General features: G+C 50.6%; 1 protein-coding gene across 4 annotated transcripts; it reads right to left on the reverse strand.

Annotated features, from left to right (window-relative positions):
* Positions 1-31: 31 nt before the first annotated feature.
* SHISA5 (shisa family member 5) lies at positions 32-22,611 on the reverse strand. Of its 4 annotated transcripts, none has more exons than XM_049642630.1 (6): positions 22,423-22,611; positions 19,897-20,053; positions 9,579-9,662; positions 1,710-1,825; positions 1,349-1,561; positions 32-1,235 (listed from the first exon to the last, which is right to left on the reverse strand). In XM_049642630.1, the coding sequence occupies exons 1-6, from the start codon at positions 22,487-22,489 to the stop codon at positions 1,156-1,158; spliced, it is 717 nt and encodes a 238-aa protein (XP_049498587.1). In that variant the 5' UTR covers positions 22,490-22,611; the 3' UTR covers positions 32-1,155. The 4 variants fall into 4 exon arrangements, with proteins under 4 accessions (XP_049498587.1, XP_049498588.1, XP_049498590.1 ...); XM_049642631.1 differs by having other exon boundaries at positions 22,426-22,610; XM_049642633.1 differs by lacking the exons at positions 9,579-9,662; positions 19,897-20,053; positions 22,423-22,611 and adding an exon at positions 3,691-3,801.
* Positions 22,612-22,850: the final 239 nt, after the last annotated feature.

A 22,850-nucleotide genomic window follows, 5' to 3' on the forward strand; every position in this document is an offset into this window, starting at 1 on the left:
AGAAAGGAGGCAGCAGCCCCAAATGTTTGCATTTATTATAAACAAAGGTGCAGACCCTAGGCTCTCAAACACATCAACAGGCACAAAGCTAAGACAGATCTGGTGAGATATTAACAGAGGAATGGGGAACACCGAGGTATTCATGTCTGGGCCAGAGCAGCCACCGAGGCCCCCCGCACCTTTGGTCCAGACAGCCCCTTGGCCCAGGTGTCCCAGGTGCCAAGACACACTGTGGACTCGGGTTTGGGAGCTGGATGTTCTGTTGAAGCTGGTGACGGGAGAAGCAGGGACTATCAGAGGTCAGACTGTGGGCCAGTTTTCCTCCAGGACTTAGGGGTCTTGGCCTCACAACTATCATACACACTTTGAAACAGAAAACAGACAAAATGTTTGGCTAAAAGGCAATAACACTGCAGGGAGGACACCTGAGTGTGCCGGTGGACAGAGGCTACCCTGCCTACCTGTGATGGGGGGTCATGGCCAGCCAGGGCAGCCAGAACTGTGGGTGGATGTAGCCCTCTGGGTGGTGCCAGGAAGAATGCAGGGACCATCCAGTCAGACAGTGGTCGGGGATGGGTGGGGCTCTGCCTGAAGTGTTTCGATCTCAGGAGGCTGCCCACCCTCCCCTGGGCACAGCACAGGATCTGGGGACTATGGGACATCTGCTGAAAGGATTAAAATCCAACTTAGCCAGGTCCCAAACTTCACCCACAGGCCTGCATCATAGCTCTGGTTCTCTGAAGAATCCCCCATGCCCTGGGGACAGGCCATGGCCTCAAGCAGTGGCTAGCCGCTCCACCGAAACTGGAACATATATGCACGCTGCCCACGGAAAGCTGTACTATCCTAGCATGACACAAGCCCCACCTGGTCTCCCTGGGGTGGTATGGAAAAGAACTCACCCCAGTCTTTGAATTTTGTTTGAGATTTCAAAAGAGCACGATTTCAAGTGAGGAAGAGAACAAAGTAGGGTCCCAGCAACTCTGGCAAGGACTGCTTCCCACCACGTCAGCATCACGAGAAGTCTCGTGTACAAACAGGACTCACGCACCACGCACGGGGAGAAAAGGACCATGCCTGCGTACCCAGTCTCACACGCGCGCGCGCACACACACGTACACACACATGGTGGCAGCCCCAGATGCAGGGACATGCTCAGGGGGCTGCCTTCGGGGGGTCCATGTAGGCTGGGTTGTAAGGAGGCTGGGTGGCAGGGTAGGGCATGGCCGCACCTCCTGAAAATAGAGAGGACACTGGTTGGTTATGAGCACGGGGGCTGCAGTGTGAGGGGGCAGAGGCAGGAGATTTAGGGGGTTCAGGAAGGGTCAGAGCTGGCAGTGGTACTCACCAGCCAATGTCTCATGGTAAGCCGGGGGGCCCAACGGCTGGGCGGGGTAAGGTGGTGGGTACTGTGTCGGGTAGGGTGCCGCTGGCATCCCTGGCTGCGGGGGCATGGGGTGATAGCCCTGGTACGTCGGTCCGGGGTAGCTGGGCGGCACACTTGGAGGCTGAGGGTAAGGGGTGTGTACCACGGTGGTGGCCGTGGTGGTGGTCACAACCGCTGCAAAGAGAATCCCAGTCAGGACCACTGCCACCCCTCGCTCGGGCTTAACCAAGCCAGGGCGCCGCTCGGCTCCCCTTGCCGCCTGGGGTCTGCACCCCATACACCAAGGGTCCCGGCGGGGTGGGGAGGGGACGGGCGTGCTTACGACGTGGCCGGCAGCACATCTTGTAGAGATAGCAGCAGGAGCAGGTGAAACAGATGATGACGGTGACGACAGAGAGCACAAAGATGGTCAGGCCGATGGCTACGGTTGCCCCAAACCTGCCAAAGAGCCGATCATGACCCAGGGCCTCTCGCCCCTGCCCAGGACAGAGTCCACACCCCACCATTCCCAGAGGCACCCCTCTTGCCAGAGGAGACTCTGGGCGACACAGAGCAACATCTAGGTTGTGTAGCTTGAACCTCTTTCAGAATCCATTTCCTCACGTGTAAAATGGGGTTTGTCTTATGAGTCTGTATAAAGCACCCAAGGTCTACCCCTCTTGCCCCGCCCGAGGAGCACGGCAGGGAGTTCTTCCCGCGCCTCCCCACCATACACCCGTCTTGGCCACCTCCGCCTAGTCAGCAGACGGTTATCGAGCACATGCCACAAACCAGAAACTCAGCAGTGGGTGAGACAGACCCGCCCTTGGCCTCCGGAAGCCCACAGCCCAGTGCAGGAGGCAGATGTTGAAGGTTAAATGACTGTGGAAGCACAAGGGACAAAGATGGGGGGAAATTCCAGGAGAGCCGAGGCCAGTGTGGCCAGAAGCGTGAGGAGAGGCACGCAGAGAACACAGACTCAGCACTGGCCCCGGAGTAGGGTTGCTGGCCTCCCGGAGTGACAGTGAGCCTGCTGGATGCCAAGCACTGTACCAGTGGGTGGGCTCCTGCACTCTGGCCAGTATTGCAGGCCGGTGAACAATGAAACAGGTAGACAGGGGCGCCTGGGTGGCTCAGTCGGTTGGGCGTCCGACTTCAGCTCAGGTCACGATCTCGCAGTCCGTGAGTTTGAGCCCCGCGTCGGGCTCTGGGCTGATGGCTCAGAGCCTGGAGCCCGCTTCCGATTCTGTGTCTCCCTCTCTCTCTGCCCCTGCCCCGTTCATGCTCTGTCTCTCTCTGTCTCAAAAATAAATTAAAAAAACGTTAAAAAAAAAATTAAAAAAAAAAAAGAAAGAAACAGGTAGACAATATAGGCGTGCTGGAGGTAATCTTGCCTTCCGGAAGGGCCTGATGCCGGGCCCTCAGCAAGGACCACAACAGAGTGGAGGGGCTTTAAGAAAGAACAGTTTTGGGCAGGAAGGTCACTAAAATTGACTTTCAAGGGCAGAGACCCTTGTTCTCCTCCACAGGTGCCAAGGGACCAAGCTCTATTCTAAGAAAATGTACATGCTTGCTGACTGCACCTAAAACATGGAAGGAGCAGGGTGCCTGGGTGGCTCAGTCGGTTGAGCGTCCAACTCCTGATTTCAGCTCAGGTTATGATCCCAGGGTTGTGAGATCAAGCCTTATGTCAGGCTCCATGCTGAGCATGGATCCTGGTTCAGATTCTCTCTCTCTCTCTCTCTCTCTCTCCCCCCCCCCACCCCGTCCCCTCCCCTCTACCCCACTCGCACTCTCTCTCTCTCTAAAATTAAAAATTAAAAAACATGGAAGGAGGGGCACCTGACTGGCTCAGTTGGTAGAGCATGAGACTCTTGATCTCAAGCCGCACACTGGGCATGGAGACTACTTCAAAAACAATTTTTTTTAATTAAAAAATAAAACTTGGAAGAACCTTGGCGAGCTGTTAGGGCCTCTGCCTCTACTGAAGACCCAGGGGAAGGCTGTGGCTCCACCCCGCCCTGCCCCGACCTGGGGGGAGAAGCTGCCCCTCACAGTCCGGAGGGGCAGCACCACCTCAGCAGGGCCCCTCACAGCCCAGGGACAGGTGAAGAACAGACCTTTCATGCTCTGGACTCCAAAATACACAACCGCATTTGCAAAGCAGGAACCACTGGCCACTGTGCCGGCCCCTCACCTTCCCCTGATTCATAAGCTCCTCCCAGGCCCTCTGCTGCCCCCAAGGAATGGAGAGAAAGAAACACACACACACACACACACACACACACACACACACACGCACACAGTATGGCGCCCAAGCTCACCCCATGTTAGCCTCTGCCTTCACTCCAGGGCCGCCAGGAGCCCTGGACTTCCCCTCTTTCCATCATGGGCCACTCAGTTTCAATCTCCTCCCCTTTCGAGGAAAAGGAAAGCAGATCTTGGCCCTCCCCTATCCCTGACGTCAGTGGCAGGAAGAGCAACACAGAGCTCTTAAAGACACAGCAAGGCCCAGCTGCACCAGAGGGGCCAGGAGCAGGCAGGGAAGCCAAGTGTTCAGGTGGTCCTCCCAGAGTTGTGTCCCCAGTCTCACGTGCCCCGACCTGGCCTCTCACCAAGGCTATCCATCCGTCCTCCTGCCGAGACGCTGCCATGGGATCTGAGATGCCCTGAGTGCCCAAGCCACACTCCTGCTCAGCCCCAACTCAGCCCACCAGCCCCGTTCCAGCTGTCCTCCTTGATGGGTACCTTCAGTGATCTAGGCCCACCAGCAACCCCCAGGGCCTCCTGGATGACACACGAATCCCCTCAGGACCCCCTCTCCCACCAGCACATGTTCCAAGCCAGTAGCCTACCTTGCCAGGATGATGTAAGTGCCTCCTCAAGTGCCCCTGGCCAACCTGCCAGGTCTGATCATGTCACTCCTGCTCAAAAGCCTGCTATGGCTCCTATAGCTCTCAGGATCACACAGGAAGTCGCTTTATAATTTACTTGTTAAGCTGTATCTGGGGCACCTGGCTGGCTCAGTCAGCATAGCACATGACTCTTGATCTTGGGTTGTGAGTTTGAGCTCCACATTGCATGTAGAGATTACTTAAAAGTAAAAAAATTGGCGTGCCTGGGTGGCTTAGTCAGTGAAGAATCTGACTCTTGATTTCGGCTCAGGTCATAATCTCAGTTTGTGAGATTTAGCCCGGCCCAAGGCCCCATGCGGACAACACGAAGCCTACCTGGGATTCTCTCTCTCCTTTCTGCCCTGCCCCTGTTTGCACGTGCTCATCCATGCACGTTTCTTCTCTTAAATAAACTTAAAAAAAAAAAAAAAAAGCTCAGATATTTTAATAGAAATAAATAAATAAAATATTTTTTAAAATTTTGTTTTAAAAAAATTGGGGGGCACCTGGGTGGCTCAGTCGGTCAAGCATCCAACTTCAGCTCAGGTCATGATCTCATGGCTCATGGGTTCGAGCCACACATCAGGCTTTGTGCTGACAGCTCAGATTCTGTGTCTCCCTCTTTCTCTGCAACTCCTCCACTCGCACTCTGTCTCTCTCTCTCTCTCTCAAAAATAAATGAACCTTAAAAAAAATTTTTTTTTGAGAGAGAGAGAGAGCATAAGTGGGGGAGGGGCAGAGAGGGAGGGTGACAGAGGATTTGAAGCAGGGTCTATGCTGACAGCAGAGAGCCTGATGTGGGGCTCAAACTCACAAATGGTGAGACCATGACCTGAGCTGAAGTAGAATGCTTAACTGAGTCATCCAGGCACCCCTAAATTTTCTTTTAGAGAGAGAGAGCATGGACAGGGGAGAGGGGCAGAAGGGGTGAGAGAGAGACAGAGAGAAAGAGAGAATCCTAAGGAGGCTCCACACTCTGCACTGAACCCAACACAGGGCTCGATCCCACAATCCTGGGATCATGACCTGAGCTGAAATTAAGAGCGGGATGCTGAAATGACAGCCAGCCAGGTGTCCCCCCACCACCAAAAAAAAGTCTTAAAAAAATTTAAAAATTAAAAAGAGATAAATTATGTGTATCTATTTGTACTTATCTGTATATATATTATAGTTTACAAAAAAGGGGGGGGGGGGATCTAGGATCTGTCTCACCAGATAGTAAAACTTACAATAAGACAAATTTTAATCTTTAATTAATAAAGTCTAGGTGTGCCTGGGTGGCTCAGTCGGTTGAGCGGCCGACTTCGGCTCAGGTCACGATCTCGCAGTCCGTGAGTTCGAGCCCCGCGTCGGGCTCTGTACTGACAGCTCAGAGCCTGGAGCCTGTTTCGGATTCTGTGTCTCCCTCTCTCTGCCCCTCCCCCATTCATGCTCTGTCTCTCTCTGTCTCAAAAATAAATAAACGTTAAAAAACAATTTAAAAAAAATAAAATAAAATAAAGTCTAAATAAAATAAAACTTGTGTGGTCTGGGACTCCCACCTTACCTTGTTCTCTGTGCTCTGGCCACATCACCTTCCTTTCAGCTTTGCAAAGCCCCATGCTGTATCTTACCTCAGGGCCTTTGCACATGCAGTGCCTCCTGCTTGATCCACTCTTCTCTTTGTCTCACCCCCATGTAGTTAATTTCTGTTCACCATTCAGAACTCAGCTCAAAATATTATTTCATCAGGAACACTTCCCCTGACCATGCAGATAAGTTTAGGTAAGAACTTCCTGTCTACCTCAGTTTATAAACACTCAATGTGAGCATTTGATTAACATGTACCTTGCCTCCACCCGTGGATTCACAGAGGTACAGACTGCACCTGCTTTGGGCCATCACTGTAACTCCAGTGACAAGCATACAATAAGTGTTCAATACATACCTGATGAATGAAAAACTCACTCAGGGACCCAGGGGCAGCACCTCGTAGGACAGCAAGGCATGATGTTCTGGGGAAGGGTAATATTTGAGGGGTGGTTGCAGTGTGGCAGGGGTCTGTGGTACCAATGGCCACAATTCCAGTTGAACCATGCCTCTGAGAGGAAGGAATGATATTCCCAAGGTTGGGGCTACCTCCCAGATCAAAGACACCAAAGGCCAAGTTCAAAAAATAGAGTCAGCCCAGGCAGGGAGCAGGTGGGGCTGAACTGGGGGGTCCCAGAAGGCCAAAGACTCCCAATGTTCAGACTGGGGAAAGGCCATCTCTGGAGCAGGGACACCAGCACTTTCACCATGACGCTGGCAAGACAGGGGACTGGCCGTGACACAGTGGGTGTGAGAGCTGCAGAAAGGATGCTGGGAGGGCCAGGACAGGTGCACCATTGCCTCATCTCACCTCAAGGACCTGTATGCCTTTCCTACAAACTGTCACAGCAGAGTCAGGATGGAGGGTCAGCTGCAGCCTGCCTGGGGTCTGAAGCCATGCATCCTACCAGTCAGGTGCTTAAAAACATGCCAATCCTGCCTGACCATCCCATGAGTAGCAAGAGACTGGGAAGGGACAATGAAATCAGGATCCAAAAGAACCATGACAGAGGAGCAAGAAAGCTTTGGAGAGGGAACAAGCCAAAAAGGGACACAGCCACTGACCATTCAATAGGGCAGGATGGGGCTCGCCTACCAAAGGTGGGGAGCAGGCAGAAGACTTGGGCCAACTCCAGGCCCATGGATAACATGGCCACACCATAGGGAGCACAGTGCCACATTCAGGGAAGATATCACCCATCCAGGCTGTGACAGGCAGAAATAGTCTCATCTGGGTCCCTGTGCTCTGAGCTGGTGCCTCATTCTTGGGGAACCCAAGGAGTCACTCACAGAGGGAGACAAGGGGTTTTTCCTTCTATCGAGGCTTCCCTGGAGCTCCCAGCCATGGCCTGGGCAGCAGGTGCCGGACCCACCAAGGAGCCCACACTCCAGTGGATAAACAGCACCCTTGGCCGAGGGGGCAGCACACAGATGCCCACCTGAGAGAATGGACAGGCAGCCACCTGAGGGCATTCACAGAAGTGTCGTTGGTGACTGTGCCCTTTTACCTGCCTGGTACCTACTTCCCAAACCCTAAACCTTTATTAAGACAGGTGTCATGTGAGACACAGGGGCTCTGGTAAGAAAGCAGAGAAGAGACGGGGCAGAGCAGGGTGGGGGCAAGTCAACAGCATTACTGTCAGCACTTCTCAGTGGGCAGCACGTCTGGGGCAGGAGGCATGAAGGGCACAGGCAGGGCAGGAGGCACAGGCACCCCCACCAGGCACAGTGGTGTGCACGCTGCAGCGTGTAGCCCTGCTCACCAGTTCCGTGACTGGTGCACACCTCAAGGCGCGACAGGTGCTCCTGGGCTCGTCCCAGTCACCTCCCTAACTGCCTGCCACAAGCCCTGGCAGTCATTCCTCCTATGCCCCTCAGGGACCTTGTTCTGCAGCGTCCCCTCTGTCCCCTTTCCCAGCCTAAGTCTCCACCAGCACCAAAGAAGCCCTTCTTCACCCTGACTCCTCCTCCAACTCCTGTCTTACTCCTCACTGGTTCACAACCAGATATCTCCCTGAAGCTGTCTACACTCACTTCGCCTACCCATTTCCAACTCACTCTTCAATCCATTGCACTGAACGGCTCCTGCCACAGGTGCCATGGCCTCTGTGGTATGGCATCCACATTTCTCAATACCCCACGGACCGGGCGTCTTCCTCTTTCCTCCCACTTTTCTGAACCCTCCCGCTCAGCTCCTCCTGAGGCCATTCTTCAAACGTTGCTGACCCTCAGATTCAGTCCTCAACACACTCCTGCCACCCAACCTGAGCCCTTCACCCCAAACCTATTCCTTGTCCCACATCCTCTCACAGGGCCAGACCTCTGGCCCTGTCAACAGAGACCAGCTTCCCCCACCCCTCCCTAGCGCAGCTGCTGAATGCCCGTCTCCAGCCTCATAGCACCCCACCAAACCCAGTCTCCCTCTAGCCTCCCAACACCTTGGACTGGGAAGCCATGGCTGCCTCCCACTAGCCACCCGCCACCCCGTCCCTGCCTGCTGCCTTCATCCTCCATAGAGCAGCCAGAGTGGTCTTCCTAAAACACCATTCAGACGAGCACTGCCCAGAACCCCATGCTGCCCACTGTCCTCAGGACAAGGCCCACCCCTGGGCTGCCCCCGGCCCACACTGGCTGGACATCAGAACATCCTGTGGGGCCATCTGAAAGCCCACAGTTCTGGGACTCAACAGTGGAAGGGCATTCCCTGGATGTGGAGGGAGGGGCTCATCGAGGCGTCAGTCCCCAGTCGGCCAAGGGGGCAGGATCAGCCAGCAGACGGGAGTACAGAGGCCGGGCCCTGGGCGCTGAGGGGGGACCACAGGCTGCACTTCTCCCCTCCCCACTCCCCGGTGCCCCGTCTGATTCCACATCCACCCAGGTCCACAGGGCAGGATGGGGCAGGCAAGCACCTGGACCCCCGTGCAAGCCCTGAGCCCAAAGTCTCTTCTTCCTAAGGGGCAACCAGGCCTGGGCAGATCTTCTCCCAAAAGGGGCTTCTAGATCCACCAGGGCAGGGGCAGGCGGCACGTGGAACAGACCCCACCAGGAAAACACACCAGTGGCTGCACGCTTACTCCATCCGCATGAAACATGTGTCACAACACATAGTCATGGTGGCAACAAGACACAGCAGGAAACTGGCCGAGGGAACTGAGCTTTCAAAGATTGGGTTGTTCCCTGGCCCCCTGACAGAAGGGCCCTGACACAGCAACCATAACTCACAAGCCCAGACACGGGGACTGGGTGTCATCGGTTGTCCCAGCATCTTCACCGCGCTCCATCATTACCTCACCACCGTGCACCTGCACCACCATCGCCCACCGCCATCACCCGTCACCTCTTCACCCATCACTGTCGCCCCGTCACCACCATTGCCCTGAGACCATCACCACCATCACTGTATCACCATCGCCACCAAAGCCCCACCACATCACCACCATTGACCCGTCGCCGTCACGATCACACCATCCCTGTCACCACCGTCACCATCATGCCCTCCCTATCACCTAGGTCAACATGGACCCCTACCCTTGGCCTTTCAACTGCCAACCATAGTCCTCCCATTCCTGAGTACGATGATGAGGACACAACTTTCCAACATGAGGAGCAAGGGACCCGGTGGTCAGTCTCTGGGGCTAGTCACTACAATGACTCTGCGGCATCCCAGTCCCCACAGCCCTCACTCTAGCCCGCTGAGCCCCTTGTCATCTTGGCCAGAAAGATGCACGCAGCCTGCAGGTTTTATTTACCCTGACATGGGGTCGCTGTCCAAGCTGGAACGGAACCTCAGCGCCGAGCCCAGCTGCTCCAGTGGCTCTATATCAGTGGACACGCTGCAAAGAGGAAAACTCACAGTTAATACACCCGAGCCCCACCCAGCATACCAGGAACAAATGCTACCTTAGTGCACACACACAACATGCACCAAAGCCAGTCCTGTACGGGGCCGGCGAGTAGCCCTAATGGCCTCCTGAGCATGACTATCACACACACCAGGATCTCAGGCTAGAATGCCACACATTCTTCTTTTTTTTTTTTTTTTTAATTTTTTTAATGTTTATTTTATTTTTGAGACAGAGAGAGAGAGAGAGAGAGAGAGAGTGTGTGTGTGTGTGTGTGTGTGTGTGTGAGTGGGGGAGGGGCAGAGAGAGAGGGAGACACAGAATCTGAAGCAGGCTCCAGGCTCTGAGTTGTCAGCACAGAGCCTGACACAGGGCTCAAACCCATCAACCATGAGATCATAACCCGGCGCTTAACTGACTGAGCCACCCAGGCGCCCCCCACACATTTTTCTCAAGTGCACATGGAAACATTCTCCAGTACAGACCACAGGTAAGGCCTGGCAGGCTCAATAGATTTGAAAAGATTGGTATCATACAAAGTATCTTTTCAAACCACAGTGCTACTAAGCTAGAAATCAGCAAAGGAAGATTACCATGTCACAAAGTTAAAAAAGAAATGGTGGGGGCTCGGTAAAGCGTCCAACTCCCGATTTCGGCTCAGGTCACCATCTCACAGTTTCGTGAGTTTGAGCCCTGCGTCAGGATCTGCACTGACAGCGTGGAGCTTACTTGTGATTCTCTCTCTCCCTCTCTCTCTGCCCCTCCCCTGCTCGCGCTCTGTCTCTCTCAAAATAAACAAAAAAAATTTTTAAGAAAATTATTAATGAATTACTGTTAATTGTGCTAAATGTACTATTGATACAGTGGTTATATTTCTTTACAAAGGACTCATTTGTATAGATAAAAACTAACATTTGAGGAGAAATTTTTATGATGGTTTAATTTTTATTTTGTTTTAAAATAATGAGGAAAAGGAGCACCTGGATGGCTCAGTTGGTTGAGCGTCTGACTTCAGCTCAGGTCATGATCTCACAGTCCGTGAGTTCGAGCCCCGCATCAGGCTCTGTGCTGACAGTTCAGAGCCTGGAGCCTGTTTCAGATTCTGTGTCTCCCTCTCTCTCTGCCCCTCCCCCACTCGCACTCTGTCTCTATCAAAAAATGAATAAACGTTAAAAAATTAATTAATTAATTAATTAATGAGGAAAAAAAGTGGTGGAAAGTGTATGGTCAGAGTGTGGGTAACTATGGAAGCAGGTCATGGATGTGGAGTTATTATTCTCTTGTTTTTGTATATATTGAAACTTTCCAAAATTAAATGTAGAACAAAATTCAAAAGCATGAGGAACAACTACACCCTAAGTTTGAAGGAAAACTGAAGCTGAGGAGAAAATACTTTTAAAAAATCAGAGAGCAAGGGCTCCTGGCTGGCTCAGTCAAAAAAGCATGCAACTCTTGATCTCCAGGTCATGGGTTCAAGCCCCAGGTCGGGTATAGAGATTACTCAAATAAATAAAACTTAAAAAAAAGAATCAGTATGTAGGCTTTGGTGAGCAATAACAGAGCAGAGGATGCCAAGCTGGTGTGTGGGAGGCTGGAAAGAGAGACCCAGGGAAGCTAACCCAGCATCTGAGGCCCTGTTGCTCCCGGGGGCACTAGCCAACTTCAGAGGGGCAGCTGAGGGGCTGAGTGGAGATTGGACTCAGAGCCCACCAAGTGACGATGATTCTCTGATGATTCCCACCAACTGGGGATGAGACCTAAAAAGCTGCACCCCAAGAATAAGGGAGAAAGTGAGCAGAGAGCTGAGCTCCTAATCCTCTTGGCCTCTGCAGTTAGGCCAAGGTGGTCTGAGAGTGCCGTGTCCCTGCAAAAGCAAGACTTCTCCTCAGAAGTCCTGAGCTCCAAATTTCTACAGTCAATTTTGCAAATGTAATGTTAGGCACACATTACAAAGTTTTCAGAAACACTAGGACACTAGACAACATGAATACAAGACCAAAGAGAAAGGGACACGTGGGTGGCTCAGCTAAGTGTCCGACTTTGGCTCAGGTCATGATCTCATGGTTCGTGGGTTTGAGCCCTGCATTGGGCTCTGTGCTGACAGCTCAGAGCCTGGAGCCTGCTTCAGGTTCTGTGTCTCCTTCTCTCTCTGTCCCTCACCTGCTCACGCTCTGTCTCTCTTTGTCTCTGTCTCTGTCTCTGTCTCTCTCTCTCTCTCTCTCTCAAAATTAAACAAACAGGAGCACCTGGGTGGCTCAGTTGGTTGACTGTCTGACTTTGGCTCGGGCCATGATCTCTTGGTTCGTGGCTCTGAGCTCCACATCAGGCTCTGTGCTGACAGCTTGGAGCCTGGAGCCTGCCTCAGATTCTGTGTCTCCGTCTCTCTCTGCTCATGCTTTCTCTCTCTCAAAAATAAATAAACATTAAAAAAATTAAAAAATATGGGGCGCCTGGGTGGCGCAGTCGGTTAAGCGTCCGACTTCAGCCAGGTCACGATCTCGCGGTCCGTGAGTTCGAGCCCCGCGTCAGGCTCTGGGCTGATGGCTCAGAGCCTGGAGCCTGTTTCCGATTCTGTGTCTCCCTCTCTCTCTGCCCCTCCCCCGTTCATGCTCTGTCTCTCTCTGTCCCAAAAATAAATAAAAAACGCTGAAAAAAAAAATTTTTAAAAATTAAAAAATAAATAAAAATAAAAAATAAATGGGGCGCCTGGGTGGCTCAGTCAGTTAAGCATTTGACTTCGGCTCAGGTCATGATCTCGCGGTCCGTGAGTTCAAGCCCCTCATGGGGCTCTGTGCTGACTGCTCAGAGCCTGGAGCCTGTTTCAGATTCTGTGTCTCCCTCTCTCTCTGACCCTCCCCCGTTCATGCTTTGTCTCTCTCTGTCTCAAAAATAAATAAATGTTAAAAAAAAATTTTTAAAAATAAATACTTAGCTTCTTTAAAAAATATATAAAAAATAAAATAAAAAATAAATAAACAATCATTGGGGCACCTGGGTGGCTCAGTTGGTTAAGTGTCTGACTTCAGCTCAGGTCATGATCTCATGGTTCATGAGTTTGAGCCCCACGCTGGGCTATGTGCTGACAGCTCAGAGCCTGGAGCTGCTTCGGATTCTGTGTCTCCTCTCTCTCTGTCCCTCCCCTGCTCGTACTCTGTCTCTCTCTCTCTCTCTCTCTCTCTCTCTGTCTCTCTGTCTCTCTCTCTCTCAAAAATAAACAGGGGCGCCTAGGTGGCTCAGTCGGTTGAGTGTCCCACTTTGGCTCAGGTCATGATCTTGCAGTTCATGGGTTCAAGCCCCACATCAGGCTCTGTGCTGACAACTTGGAGCCTGGAGCCTACTTCGGATTCTGTCTCCCAGTCCTGCCACTCCTCTGTCTCTCCCTCAAAAATAAACATTAAAAAAAAATTTTTTTTTAAGTAGTCAGAAAAACCATATTGCTTGCAAAGGAGCAATCATTAAACTGTCAACTGGTTTCTCAACAGAAATAATAGACAACAGAAGACAACGGAACGGGGTGCCTGGCTGGCTCAGTTGGAAGGGTATGCAATGACTCTTAGTGTTTTTTTTTTTTTAATGTTTATTTATTTTTGAAAGAGAGAGGGAGAGTGCGAGTGGGGGAGGGGGAGAAAAGTGAGGGGGACCCAGAATCCGAAGCAGGCTCCAGGCTCTGAGCTGTCAGCACAGAGCCCAATGCGGGGCTCTAACTCACAAACTGTGAGATCATGACTTGAGCCAAAGTCAGACACTTAACCGACTGAGCTACCCAGGCGCCCCAGTATGCAATGACTCTTGACCTCAGGGTCATAAGTTTGATCCCCATGATGGGTGTAGAGATTGCTAAAAAAATAAATAAACGTAAAAAAAAAAAAAGAATGGAATGAAAGCTTTAAAGTGCTGAGAAAAATTAGTAGCTGCCAACCTAGAAATCTATAACCAGGAAAAATATACTTTGAGGAGGAAGGTGAAATAACGACATTTTCAGAGAAACAAAAACCAAGAAAATTTGACACCAGCATACCTCATGAGAGGCAGAAGGAACATGATCTCAGTTGAGGCTTAAAGATGCAGGAAGCAATAAGAAGCAGCGAGAAGGTAAAGATATGGATAAATGTAAATAAATATTCACTGTCTTGTATGACAACCAATTTGACAATAAATTTCATATTGAAATAAATAAATAAATATTCACTGTCAAAAACAATTAAAATACTGTCTTTGAGGCTTACAATGGTTATACAAGAGATAAAGAGGAACATTACATATGATAAAATGAAAAATTCATCAGAAAGTCAAACCAACCCTAAATATGTATGCACCTAATAACAAAGCATCAGAACTCATGAAGCAAATATTGACAGAACTCAAACAACAAACATATCTGTGGTCTCCAGTAATCAATAAAGCAAGCAGACAAAACCAAAAGGCAGAAAAGAACTAAACACTATTATCAACCAACTTGATCTGACACTTATAAAGCACTATACCCAACAACTGCAGAATATACCATTTTTCAGGTTCATATGAAACATTTACCAAGGTACAGTATAGGTTGGGTCATAAAATGAGTCTCAATAAATCTCAAAAGACTTAAATCTTAAAAGAAAACAACACAATGAGGTATCACCACACATTCACCAAAATTACTGAAATTAAAACCTAGGCAATAGCAATGATCTAGATCTTGACTGAGATATTATATGTGAGAAGTATACATTTATTAAAACTCATCAAACTGAAACATTCAGACCTGTGCATTTTGCTGTATTGATTATAGCTCAATTTTTATTTTATTTTATTTTTTTTTTTTAACGTTTATTTATTTTTGAGACAGAGAGAGACAGAGCATGAACGGGGGAGGGTCAGAGAGAGAGGGAGACACAGAACCTGAAACAGGCTCCAGGCTCTGAGCTGTCAGCACAGAGCCCGACGCGGGGCTCGAACTCACGGACCGCGAGATCATGACCTGAGCCGAAGTTGGATGCTCAGCTGACTGAGCCACCCAGGCGCCCCTAGCTCAATTTTTAAAAATGACTTACAATGCCAAGTTTAGAGAGGATGTATAGAAAACTGGGACTCTCATACATGGCTGGCAAGAGTGTAAATGGTACAGTGTTAGAAAACTGGAAGTATCTGCCAGTATCTGGAAGCTGAACACATGCACCAGTGACTCAGCAATTTTACTCCAAGATATTTACCCAAAAGAAATATGTTCCTTTGAAATATTTATTTATTTAAATAATCTCTATCCCCAATGTGAGGTTCAAACTCATGACCCTAAGATCAACAGTCACATGCTCCTCCAACTGAGCCAGCCAGGCACCCCAGAAATATGTTCCTTTTTTTTTTTTTAATTTTTTAAAATGTTTTATTTATTTTTGAGGGAGAGAGAGACAGAGTATGAACAGGGGAGGGGCAGAGAGAGAGGGAGACACAGAACCTGCAAAGCAGGCTCTAGGCTCTGAGCCATCAGCACAGAGCCCGATGTGGGGCTCGAACTTGTGAACCATGAGACCATGACTTGAACCAAGTCAGAAGCTCAACCAGCTGAGCCACTCAGGCGCCCTGAAATATGTTCCTTTTAAAAGGCACCAAAGAGGGGCACCTGGGTGGCTCAGTTGGTTAAGCATCTGACTTCAGCTCAGGTCATGATCTCACAGTTCTTGGGTTCAAACCCCGCATCATGCTGAGAGTTCAGAGCCTGGATAATGCTTCCGATTCTGTATCTCCCTCTCTTTCTGTCCCTCCCCTGTTTGTGCTCTGTCTCTGTCTCTCAGAAATGAATAAATGTTAAAAATAAATAAATAAATAAACTTAAAAAAATAAACAATAAATAAATAAATGGCACCAAATATTTGCCTGGGTGGCCCAATTGGTTGGGTGTCTGACTTCAGCTCAGGTCATGATCTCAAGGTCCATGGGTTCAAGCCCGCACCAGGCTCTGCGCTTTAGATTCTGTGTCTCCCTCTCTCTCTGCCCCTCCCCCACTCACACTCTGTTTCTGTCTCTCAAAAATAAACGGGGTGTCTGGGTGGCTCAGTCAGTTAAGTGTCCGACTTCAGCTCAGGTCATGATCTCGTGGTCTGTGAGTTCGAGCCCCGCATCGGACTCTGTGCTGACAGCTCAGAGCCTGGAGCCTGCTTCAGATTCTGTGTCTTCCTCTCTCTCTGACCCTCCCCCGTTCATGCTTTGTCTCTCTCTGTCTCAAAAATAAATAAACATTTAATAAATAAATAAATAAATAAATAAACGTTGGAAACAAAATTTTTTTAAGGCACCAAAGGTTTGTGAAAAAGAGTTCTTAATATCACTATTAGAATAGCGGGGGGTGGGGGAAGAATAGCAGAAGCCTAGTCTAATAAAAGGTGTCTTAAAAAAAAAAAAAACTACAGCAGGAGAGTCTGGGTGGCTCAGTCAGTTGAGCATCCATTTTTGGCTCAGGTCATGATCTCACAGTTTGTGAGTTTGAGCCTCGCGTCAGGCTCGTTGCTGTCAGCAGAAAGGCTGCTTCAGATCTTCTGTTCCCCAACTTCCCGCCACCCCCCCACCCCCAGCTCTGCCCCTCCCCCACTAACACTCTCTCTTCTCAAAAATAAATAAACATTAAAAACCACACACATACAAAACTACAGCAAACATTTTTTAACCAGGAAATGATGAAAGCCTTCCCTCTGGAACCAGAAACAAGAATGCTACCTATCACCACTTTCAATCATCATTGTACTGGAGATCCGAGCCAGTGTAATAAAACAAGAAAAATTAATTAAAAGTATAAGAATTGGAATGGAAAAAATAAGACATTAACTGCACATGATGTGACTATTTTTGTAGAAAATTCTAAAGAAATTTCAATTAAAATCACTCAAATTAATAAGTAAATTTAGTAAAGTCTCTGGATACAAGGTCAATTTATTAAAATATATTACCTTTCTCTGTATCAATACATAATGAGAATTTTAAACTATACTACTTACAGTACTATGAAAAAGACTGAGGCACCTGGATGGCTCAGTTGGTTAAGCATCCGACTTTGGTTCAGATCATGATCCCACAGTTTGTGGGTTCAAGCCCCATGTGGGGCTCTATGCTGACAGCTCAGAGCCTGGAGCCTGCTTTGAATTCTGTGTCTCCTTCTCTCTCTCTCTGTCCCTCTCCCACTTGCGCAATCTCTCTCTCTCTCTCTCAAAAATAAATAAATGAACTTAAAAGATTTTTTTTTTTAAAGAGTAATTACCTAGGAGAAAGTACAGATACAGGAAAACTATTTGACAAAATTCAAGATCCCTTCATGACTAAAAGTCCAAGCAAACTAGAAATAGAAAGCAACTTCCTCATTCTGATAAGAGGCACCAATGAAAAAGCTACAGCTAGCATCATACTTAATACTGAATGTTTTCTCCCTAAATTGAAACCCAGAAAGAGATATCTGCTCTCATCACTTCTATTCAACACTGCACTGGAGGTCCCAGCCTGTGCAATGAGGCAAGAAGGAGCAAAAGCAATACAGAGTATAAAAGAAATAAACAGTAGAAGAAAAAAAATGGAATAAAAACAAACCAAAACAATATGGTAAGTTAAAAAGAAAGAAGTACAGAATGAATAGGAGAGAGACCAATAAAAAGCACAAAATAACCTGGCAAATATAGTCCCAGCACAATATTACACTAAATTTAAATGAAATGCTCCTGTATTTTAAAAAATTACTGGAATGGATTTCTTTAAAAAAGACACATGCATAAATGTAAGGACACCAAAAGGTTGGAAGTAATCTTCAGGTGTGGCTGGCAGTGTATGCAGCCTGGTGTCGCCATTCCCAAGATCACTTTCTTAGTCAGTAATTACATACATCTCACTAACCTGGCAATTTGCTCCCATGCACACTTCCAAAAAATTCTCACATGGTTCCATAAAAGGAGATAGGAAGTACAGGAGGATGTCCATCACAATTATCTAGGATAGCAAGCTTAGGACTCAGACCAAAGAGAACGACACCACAGGGGTGGGCACAGGCCGGATGTACACAATGCAACATGGATGGGTCTTACAGACGCTGTGCTGAATGCAAAAGGTAAAAGAGTTCATCGTACCCACAAAACAATGTACATTTTGCAAAGCACAAAGTGGCTCTCTGCCCCTCTCTCCCACTTGTACTCTCTCTCTCTCAAATAAAATTTAAAAAAATAGGGGCGTCTGGGTAGCTCAGTCATTTAAAGCATGTGACTTTGACTCAGGTCATGATCGCACAATTTGTGAATTTGAGCCCTCATCAGGCTTTCTGCTGTCAGCACAGAGCCTGTTTTGGATCCCTGTTTCCCTCTCTCTGCCCCTTCCACGCTGGCACACACATGCACATGCACACAGGCACGCACGCACTCTCTCTCTCTCTCAAAATAAATAAATAAACTTAAAAACAAATGGGTGGGAGGGGCTCAGTGGCTCAGGGGCTCAGCCCCTGAGTGGCTCAGTCAGTTAAGGTTAAGCTCCGACTTCGGTTCAGGTCATGATCTCATGGTTGGTGGGTTCGAGCCCTGTGTCAGGCTCTGTGCTGACAGCTAAGAGCTTGGGAGCCTGCTTTGGATTCTGTGTCTCCCTCTCTTTCTCTGCCCCTCTCCTGCTTGCACTCTGTCTCTCTCACTCTTTCTCTCAAAAATAAATAAACATAAAAAAAATTTTTTTTTTAAATAAATAGGGGCACCTGGGTGGCTCGTCAGTTAAGGGTCCGACTTCAGCTCAGGTAATGATCTCAAGGTTTGTGAGTTCGAGTCCCATGTCGGGCTCTTTGCTGTCAGCCAGAGCCCCCTTCCGATCCACTGTCCCTGTCTCTCTCTGACCCTCCCCCACTTGCGCAACGGTGCATGTGCATGCACTCAGTCTCTCTCAAAAATAAATAAACGTGGGGGCGCCTGGGTGGCTCAGTCGGTTAAGCGTCTAACTTCAGCTCAGGTCACGATCTCGCGGTCCATGAGTTCCAGCCCCGAGTCGGGCTCTGGGCTGGTGGCTCAGAGCCTGGAGCCTGCTTCCGATTCTGTGTCTCCCTCTCTCTCTGCCCCTCCCCCGTTCATGCTCTGTCTCTCTCTGTCTCAAAAATAAATAAACATTAAAAAAAAAAATTTTTTAATAAAAAATAATAATAATAGATAAATGAATAAACGTGGGGTGTCTGGGTGGCTCAGTCGGTTGGGCAACCAACTTCACTCAGGTCATGATCTCACAGATTGTGACTTCGAGCCCCGCATCGGGCCCTGTGCTGACAGCTCAGAGCCTGGAACCTGCTTCGGATTCTGTCTCCCTCTCTCTCTGCCCCTCCCCCACTCACATTTTCTCTCTCTCTCTCTCTCTCTCTCTCTCTCTCCAAGAGTAAATAAACATTAAAAATTTTTTTTAATTAAAAAAACATAAAAAATAAAAATACAAATAAATGAATAAAATTTTAAAAAAGTATAAAAAATTAATTAATTAATTTAATTTAATTTATAAATAAATAAAACCCAAACCATGAAAAGGACATACACACTGGTAGTCTATGGAGTGAGAGGGAAATGGAATGGTCATGTGAGATTAAAGTAAATATGTAAGATGACAGGGGCTGGTCTTGCCCAGACTGATGATAATCAACCTGCCATGAGCTGAGAAGTTTGACCATCTCAACCGTTTCTATACCCGTGACCAAACACAAAACACAGATGTGGCAAAGGGACACCTCGGGACCAGCCCATGAAACAGCCTAAACCGAGATGCAATGCAAATCCAGGGGCCAGACCAAGAGGACACAGGCACGGTGCAGTGCGACGTGCCTTCCAGGGCCCACAGGATGATACCTACACAAATCACATACAATCCCCCACCAGGTGCATGCACGAACTGTGGGGTACACTCACACCAAGGCATGCACCTTGCTGGTACAGGTACACATCCAGGTACATACATACCCAGGGGTGAGCCACAGGGCCAGCTGAGGCCACCAGCCCCGAGAAACCTGCTCAGCCCAAGGCTGAGTGAGGTGGGTGAGCTGCAGTCCTCTAGGGTCGCAGGGAAAGGGGCAAGGGGCTAACTGAGCAAGCTCTGGGGAGCTCAGCCCAGAACAGGGGCACCCCACCCCCACCCCTGGTCCAGTGCTCTACCACCTCGAGGGGGCTGAGAGGCGGAGGGGCAGGGCTATTTCCCTTTCATGTACACTCCTGCTCGGGGCGGGCTCAGGCCTCCCCCCCTGCGACCACCGGGCACCCACCTGGCCTCAGGCACAGAACACTTTTCCTCATCCCACACAAATTTCTTCAGCACATCAGAGCAGCAGTATTGTTTGTAACATGTGCCACAGCAGAAATCAGGACAGGACTCAGGGAAGAGGATGCGTCCACGGGAAGCCACACACACTTCACTGTGGACTGGAGCAGAGAAACACACTTGTTAATCTGTGGCCACAGGGCCAGGCCTCATGCCAGATCTCAGCCATGTCCTGGCTAGCACAGCCCCTTTCCCAGCACTGCCAGCAGGCACAAGCATCTGGGCCATCTGTGAACCATCCTAGTCATTGGCCACCTCTAGCCGAAGCCCCCATCAGCCTTGCCCTCCTCCCTGTCCCACAGCAGAGCACCTAACAAGCCCCCTTCCCTCCCCCACCGGCCACTTGCCTTCTGATAGAAGACTGACCTTTCTAAGTGGGAGTTTGACTGGGCTACTTCCTGCTCTCGGACCATCCCTGGTCTCTACTGCCTCAGGATCAAGTCCAGAGTCCACAAAACGGGGTTTGGACTGCAAAAGGCCTTGACGATCACCCCAGCTTTCCAACTCTACCCACATTCTGCCTATATTCTTCTTGCCTGCTTCCCATTCCCCACCTTCAAATCTACTCATCCTACAAGGCCTCACTCCAGGCCCCCTCCTCCAGAAACTGCCCAAGCCCAGCAATCACAGACCTGAACAGTAATACCCCCAACTAGCTGCTGGGGCCCAGGCACTGGACCAACTAGTTCTCAATCCTTATTCCCTCTCCTCACCTGGGCCTGGGCCCCTGCTAGACACTGGACTGCAGGGGCCTGGCCCTCACAGACCACACGACAGGCTGTCTCCAGACCAACTCCCCATTGGCTACAGTTACACCCACCATATAAGAGTCTGTGAAACAATTAGCCCTGGGCTAGGGCTGCAGCGGGTGCCTAGAAAATGTTTATGCCCTCAGTGGCCAGGGCTCCGAGGCAGTGGCACCACTTGGAGTCCCAGAACCATTACAAGGCTCTCAGGCAAAACTGGGATCTAAGGATATTCCCCCAGGCTGGGGTATAGACAACACTTCACTGTACCAGGCCATGCTGAGAGGACCTGGCTGACAAGTGTGGGAAGTGACCGGGGCTTTGAGAGACCACAAGCCTTGCAAACTTCCAGGAAGATGCTACAGCCAAATGTTCCCATGCATCCTTAGGTTATATAAGCAGAGACCTAGTGCCCACCAGCAGGAGGGGGCAGTCCCGGATCGTGCCTGGGCAGACCCCCACATAGAACACCCAATCCAGTAAGGCCCAGATGACTATAGTAGCTGATAAACCATGAAGTGTGGCTACTTCACCTGGAAACAGTGCTGACACAGCACCTGGAACGCAGAGACCCAGAGTGGCCAGGGCCCTGGGGCAGCGTGCAGTGTCTGGAGACCATGTACAGAGCGAGGCCCACAGAAAGAGGCACTGAGTGGCCTCCCTGAGAAGAGATAACTAGGAATGGGATGGGGGCGGGGGAGGGGTGCTCTGCTCTTGGCAGGTTCAGGCAGAACCCTGCTCTGGGCAAAGCTGCAGGACAGAGGACCTGACCACTACCAGGCTCACCCTGGTAGTAGGTATGGTGGCAGGTATGGTCAGCATGGCCCATGCTACTGGGTTACTCGGGTGAGCCACCTCCAGCAGGGTCTTTACAGCCTTTACAGTCACGGCCCAGCCTCCAAGCTGGGACTGAAGACACAACGCTGACCTGACGCTGTCTGGGCCAAGAGCCCATGACACGAATGCTCTTCTGGGCCCCAGACACTTCCCAGTGGAGGAGGCTTCCCAGATCTCACTGGACCAGGGACCTGGGCTCCATCTTCTCACTTTCCCACCCCAGGTCCCCACATTCATCTCAGCCCCCAGGAAATAAAGCCCTTCTCCTGGAGGAAGCCACTCACCCCAGAGGGATCATCCGCTTCCTCTGGCTGGGCAAGGGGTTCTTCCAATTCCTACCCCTAAAAGGCCCCCAGCCTGGCCTCCTCCGCCTGTGAATCACCCGTCTGGCTACCGTCAACACACACACAGTGATGTTTCCTCCAACCCCGGGGGGAGACCGGCCTCAACCCGGCCTCAACCCGGCAGGGGCTTCCACACCCAGTAAACAGAGCCCAAGGGAAAGCCTCTGATGGAGGGGCCAGGCCTCCCTGCTGCCACCACCCTAGGCTAAGGCCAGGCGGGAACTCCTACCCCAGCCCCTGGGGACCCAATCCCTTGTAACACGTGAGGGAGCACAGACCCCACCACCAGCACCACCATTCCCGGGCAGAGCAATGTTGGCAACTTCCTAGGGTCTGGGCAGTGTCAGTTCAGACTGGGAGGGGTGCTGCGGTGGAGGTCAGGTCAGTCCTGAGGGTTGGCTGACTGCCTCGAGGTTAATGGGGTGCGGGACACTGTGGGGATGGTGTTGCCTGGGCTCACGCCAGGGGCGCACGGACGTGGCTGCCCCGCTCCCCTATACACTGTCCCCGCCCGGGACAAACCCCCCACCCCCAAAGGCTCACCACCTGGAGGCGGCGGGAGCAGCAGCAGCAGCAGGAGGATCCGTGGCGCGGGGACACGCGCAGCCATAGCTGGGTGGCGGACGGACAGAAGAACAGACAGACAGAAGAAACAGGGGTCGAGGTGCAGCCGCAGCCTCAGCGACCCGTGCGGCCACCGCTTCCTCGCCCCGCCCCGGCGGCCTGTTCCGGGAACCCCGCCCGGAGGAGGGAGCGGAGGGGAGGAGGGCGAGGCGAGGGAAGGGGAGAGGACGCCCCTCCCAGCCTGCCGGCCAGGCCCACGTCCGGGGGCCAAGCAAAAACTATGGCCCGGGGCCGTTTAGGACGCTGACAGGCACCTGGCGACCACCGACGTTGACTTCTGTGCACGGGATACTTTCCGCTCCCTGCCCCGCTCCCCCTCCACCCCGAGCCCCAGTTCCTAGCCCTTG

The sequence above is a fragment of the Panthera uncia genome, chromosome A2 (genome assembly GCF_023721935.1).
Source record: "Panthera uncia isolate 11264 chromosome A2, Puncia_PCG_1.0, whole genome shotgun sequence".
NCBI lineage: Eukaryota > Metazoa > Chordata > Mammalia > Carnivora > Felidae > Panthera > Panthera uncia.

Coding starts and splice junctions, on each gene's coding strand:
- SHISA5 (XM_049642630.1), bottom strand. CDS start 22,489: ATGGCTGCGCGTGTCCCCGCGCCACGGATCCTCCTGCTGCTGCTGCTG. Junction 20,054..22,422: donor GCTCCCGCCGCCTCCAGGTG/GTGAGCCTTTGG, acceptor TCTCTGCTCCAG/TCCACAGTGAAGTGTGTGTG. Junction 1,562..1,709: donor GATGTGCTGCCGGCCACGTC/GTAAGCACGCCC, acceptor TTCTCTTTGCAG/CGGTTGTGACCACCACCACG.